Below are 5094 nucleotides of genomic sequence, written 5' to 3'. Positions count from 1 at the left end.
CCCTATTTAAAATTAGAGATAGCGAACCTTATTTAAAATTAGAGATAGCGAACCTTATTTGAAATTAGTGATAGCGAACCTTAGAGATAGCGAACCTTAGAGATAGCGAACCTTAGAGATAGCGGACCTTATTTAAAATTAGAGATAGCGAACCTTAGGGATACCGGGATTGTTAAAATTAGAGATAGCGGACCTTATTTTAAATTAGTGATAGCGGACCTTATTTAAAATTAGAGATAGCGAACCTTATTTAAAATTAGTGATATCGAACCTTAGAAATACCGAACCTTTTTCAAAATTAGTGATATCGAACCTTAGGTATAGCGGACCTTTTTCGTAATTAGTGATAACGAACCTTAGAGATAGCGAACCTTAGAGATAGCGAACCTTAGAGATAGCGAACCGTAACCCTCCGTATAGCGCACGGTTGTTTGATGTGAACATTAATTTCTAACAAAACATTACATAATTTTCAATTCTAGACCCTTACAATACCAACATTTATCACATTAATATAAATTGTGTAGCTATTTTTAACATATTTTCTTTTCTTTATCAAATTTTTCATCTTTTTCTCCCTTTTTGTGGTATTTTTTATTCTATAAACTGTATATTTGTGTGCCAATTGAGGGTACTATTTACACTTTAAATTTAATTTAGCCCAATAATGTGAGTTATTCCTTTCATTTTATGATAAAAAGTAGTTTGAAGATTTCCTTCCTATAAATTATGTTACTCATTTTTATGATGTTTAATTCCAGTATACAAGTGTCTACCCTAGGTAAAGATGTAAACAATAAATAGCGCCATCTGTGTTCAACTTTGCTTAAAAATGAATGCCGTTCTACATGCCATCAAACAACCGTGAGCGTCTGGTACCCTTTAAAATGGCCCGCAAATTCGTTGATGAAGCAAATTTTTATAACGTTAGCATTGTAGTATAAGTTCATGATAATTATTTTGTATCTAATTTTGACAATTTAGCTCTGAGAAGGCTTCTGATTCGGTGATTAAACCCGAATGCCATGAAGATAAATATCCCCTGCATGGAGTTGATAATGACGAATATCCAAGAGTAAGCTTCCACATCTGTCGCACCTTCAATGAAGCCTAGTGCCCATGTGAACCCCATCACACTGGATATCTGCAATGTAATGGTTAAAATATCACTTATCCGGACTAACCCCAATCATACGCCACCGGCACCTTTACCACCGTAAACACGAACACCACGGAAAATACTAATACCACCACAGCCACCCCATCATCATCGTCATCATCATCGTCAACAACTCTCTTAGATTGCCCGATTGAATATTCAATCAAAAAGATTGAATTTTAAATCTGACCGTCCCGAATTAGGGACAGATCGTTTTCGACTGTATATTCAGTCGGGTGATTTGAATTTTTCAAACTTTTTTTTTTCAATCAAAAGGAGTGATTCTCAATCTTTTAGCGATTAAAGTTAGGTGCAAATCTTTTTCAATTGAATTTTCAGTAGAAAGGATTGATTGTCATTGTTTTTCACTCTTTGCCGTCCCAAATTAGGGACAAGTCCTTTCCAGTTGAAAAAAGGTTGAAACTTTTGACTCTAAAACAGTTTGAAATCTCATTCCAAACATATGCAACACATGTCATTTGGCAGTATACTAGGAGTAACACTAGATTAGATAGTGAAATCAGTATCCAAAGAGAGTTTCAATCAAAAACATTTCAATATATTTAGATTGATTCCTATCATCAATCGTTAAAAGATTGACACATTTCAATCGGCCAATTTAAGAGAGAACAACAACAACAATAACGACAACAAAAACAACAGCGGCAAGAACAACAACAACAAGGGATTATATCAAAACTCGACCGGCGGTTACCGGCTGTTGAACCGCGTTCCATTCATTGTATTTTAGAACAATAAAAACTGACTCCAACCGGAGGGAACCGGCGGTGGACTGCCAGTCGAGTTTTGATTTCATCCCTAACGCACCATCACAATTTCTTACCTTTAAACACACAACAAGTTCTTCCCATCGATTAGCATTTGAAGAATTTTGAAGTTTACGTGACGTCTGACCAGCTTTCAGTAAAGAGTATGCCGTTTTGGTAAAGAATACAACATTGACACACAAATGTACACCAATAGGCAGACCAAATGCGAACAGGTTGGCAATACCGTTGGAAATCCAGCAAAAATCTCCAGAACCATACGTCAAGAGATTAGTAAAGAAATGGAATGCCAAACATGTGGAGACAATAGCAAGCGGCATGACCCAACCTATCAGAGGATGACCGACAAGATTCAGAGTGTTGTCTTCCGTTTTTTGCAAAGCTTTAAAGACCAATGTATTCATCAAATTACCAGCAATAATCGACATCCAGGTAAACGATGATAACCAGAAATAGTGGGACAAAACAGCCAAAGAGATGCAAGCCTGTCGTGGAACGTCCACTTTATCGGAAATTAGAGATATTATATGAGCAAAGAATAGGGATACACAGAGGGACATAACACCACGCCCATGGGCGTTCCGAATATCAGAAATCGTACAATGAATGAGAAAAGTGAGGAGTAGGGAGATAGAAGATAACACGATACCGACTGTGTTCACAATATCTAATGGTCCAGAGAAAGGCTTCCATTTCCTATTGCTACCTGCAATATCTGGGCTCAACTTTAAGAGGTGATCAGATATATTGAAAAATCTTAGATTAGTCTTTTCATCACATATTTGTGCTTGACCATTTGCCAATAAGACAAAACTATCTGAGCTATAAGACCTGCCGTTATAAGTCAACGAATAATCACCACTCTCACTTACATTAAATTCATCTGTTTTTAAAGTCAAGAGTGGGCACTTTAAATATGGGACCTGTGTTCCACAAAACACTAACAAGTCCCTTTTGGTAGCCTTGGCTGATGCACTTCGGTAGCTGTACTTCGCATGGTACATCACAAAGTCGGGAATGATAAATTCATCATTTAAATGGTAAACTGTTCCTAATTGGGTGTTATTAACAAGAGTTACCTGCGAGGGTGCTACTTCGTACCACGTTTCAGAACATATTCTTTCAGAATGATTATTTTCATCTATTCTTATGAACTCAATGGGCATATTTGTTTCATAACATTGCAGTATGTTACTTTCGTTCTGCACTGAGAGCATCTCACGTTCAAGGGTTTCTGACAATTTAACCGATTCTTTCCTACTAATGATAATAGATATTCCAAACTTCTTTACCCCGTTGTTTCCTAAGCTTCCTATTGGGGTTGACTTTACGGTAAGACCTAAATAGTTCAAAAAAGTCGCATTAAGTACTTCGGATTCGTTTCGCGTACCACCCATTAGAACACGTAAAAAACAATCTATGTTTGTGTTGTTATGCTCAAACAGTATTTCAGAAAATGTTTCATCGAAATTTTGGTGAGTAATCACCCATTGAATTTCATTTTCAGGTCGGCATTCTTTCCCCTGCAATGTAAAACCACGAGCACAACTCAATGCATAGCAGGTCTCTCTCAAGGCATCATAAAACTCATTTTTCAAACAGTTTAGAATTGGGTCTTGTTCTGATTTTGCAACCTGTCCAGTTTTAGTCTGAAAATTCCAGATTCTAATTAATGTCGACTCAAAGCGTGGAAATTTTAACTCCGTTGGGTGATGCTCGCACTCAAGAGTAATACTTTCATTGTCGCAAAGTTGGCAAAAAGGATTTTTGTATTCAATGTTAATATCAATTTCATGTACTGCAAGTATCCATTCGGCACATCTGACTGGTGCTTGAAAAGCACCACATGCTTCCCTCACTGTAGCATTTTCATAGAAATTAGGGCAATTTCCACGTGTTGAAGGGTTGCAAAAGCGCAGGGTATTATCGGCAAAAAACTGAACTGAACCTGAATCTTCTTTACGTTTCATAGTTACTCTAAACAAGCTAAGCTTAGATATTTGAATTTCGTTACAGACGGCACAGAAAATATTTCTGAAAGAAAGTGAAGACTGGTCATCAACAGGCCAAAGAGAGGAAAGAGTAGGATCTTCATCAAGCTCGCATCTCTTTTTAATGTAAGAATTTGTCCAGGTTAAAGGGCATTTATTGACCAAAACGTAGTCATAATCCCATTTAAATGGATCTAAACATGAGAAAAGAGACTGTTCCATTATCCGAGTTTCAATCTTGTTGAGGAGACTAATACTGTGCGGACAGGTTGATACATAATCAAGACAACAATCAGAAAATACCTGGCACAAATCATCGCAAGAACACGTTGGATTAAAATATTTTGACATAACTCCATGGTACATTTTCGTAGTCGCATTGCCACATCGATCAGAGCAGCTATGTATTTTCTCCAAAAGAAGTACGCGATGGCTCATGTAGCTTTCAACTGTGGAAATAAAAGGACATGTTATATATAGTTGGTCGTTTTCGCGGGCGATTTTCTGTTGCAACAGATGTGGCGAATTCATTTCTTTCTCGACGTTTTCTGCACTAGCGGAAAACTGTCCGAACATCGCTGCTGTGCATTGTAAAGACGTGAAGTGCGCAGTAAAGATGTGCGCATCCGGGCGTGACGATATCTTAGGTATAACCGCCAAGAATTATGGGATTTACCGAAAAGATCAATTGCAACAGAAAATCGTCCAAATGATGACTGGATATATTGCCTACCCGATAAAGATTGCTCATCGCGCGCGAACAGGATATATATTCCTCCAAAGCTTACTTGCTTTAAGGTTGGACTACACCCCCTGATAAATTATGTGACTAATTTTGCAATTTTCTCAAAAAGAACTACACACTGCACACCGACATCGCCTGGCTAATAATTACTTTGTCAGCAGAGATACTAAAATAAATACCCGGGATCGATACACGTGAATTTGCTATGCACGAGTTTGATATGAGAAGAAAATCTTTGGATACCGGTGTAGAAAATGATGAATATCTCCCGTAAATAATTTCGTATAAAGAAACTAGATGTGGTTCCTTGCACACGAAAAACATATTTTAAACAGATATGATAGTCGTTAGCTTGCGTCTTGAGACAGTAGCTTACGTCTTGAGTCAAAAACTGACAATAATTCCGCAATA

General features: G+C 37.4%; 1 protein-coding gene across 1 annotated transcript; it reads right to left on the bottom strand.

Moving 5' to 3' along the window:
- Positions 1–955: 955 nt before the first annotated feature.
- On the bottom strand, positions 956–4160 carry LOC140144468 (uncharacterized). Its single transcript, XM_072166279.1, has 2 exons — positions 2004–4160; positions 956–1144 (listed from the first exon to the last, which is right to left on the bottom strand). Exons 1-2 carry the CDS (start codon positions 4158–4160, stop codon positions 956–958), a joined length of 2346 nt encoding a protein of 781 aa, XP_072022380.1.
- Positions 4161–5094: the final 934 nt, after the last annotated feature.

This window comes from Amphiura filiformis, unplaced genomic scaffold, assembly GCF_039555335.1.
Source record: "Amphiura filiformis unplaced genomic scaffold, Afil_fr2py scaffold_56, whole genome shotgun sequence".
Lineage (NCBI taxonomy): Eukaryota > Metazoa > Echinodermata > Ophiuroidea > Amphilepidida > Amphiuridae > Amphiura > Amphiura filiformis.
Note: the sequence above shows the minus strand (reverse complement) of the source record. Positions and strands in the feature narration are given on the sequence as shown.

Excerpts from the sequence above, each read along its gene's own strand:
- LOC140144468 (XM_072166279.1), bottom strand. The coding sequence starts at position 4,160 with ATGGAACAGTCTCTTTTCTCATGTTTAGATCCATTTAAATGGGATTAT. Across the intron at positions 1,145-2,003 it reads AACTTGTTGTGTGTTTAAAG|ATATCCAGTGTGATGGGGTT; the intron begins GTAAGAAATTGT and ends ATTACATTGCAG.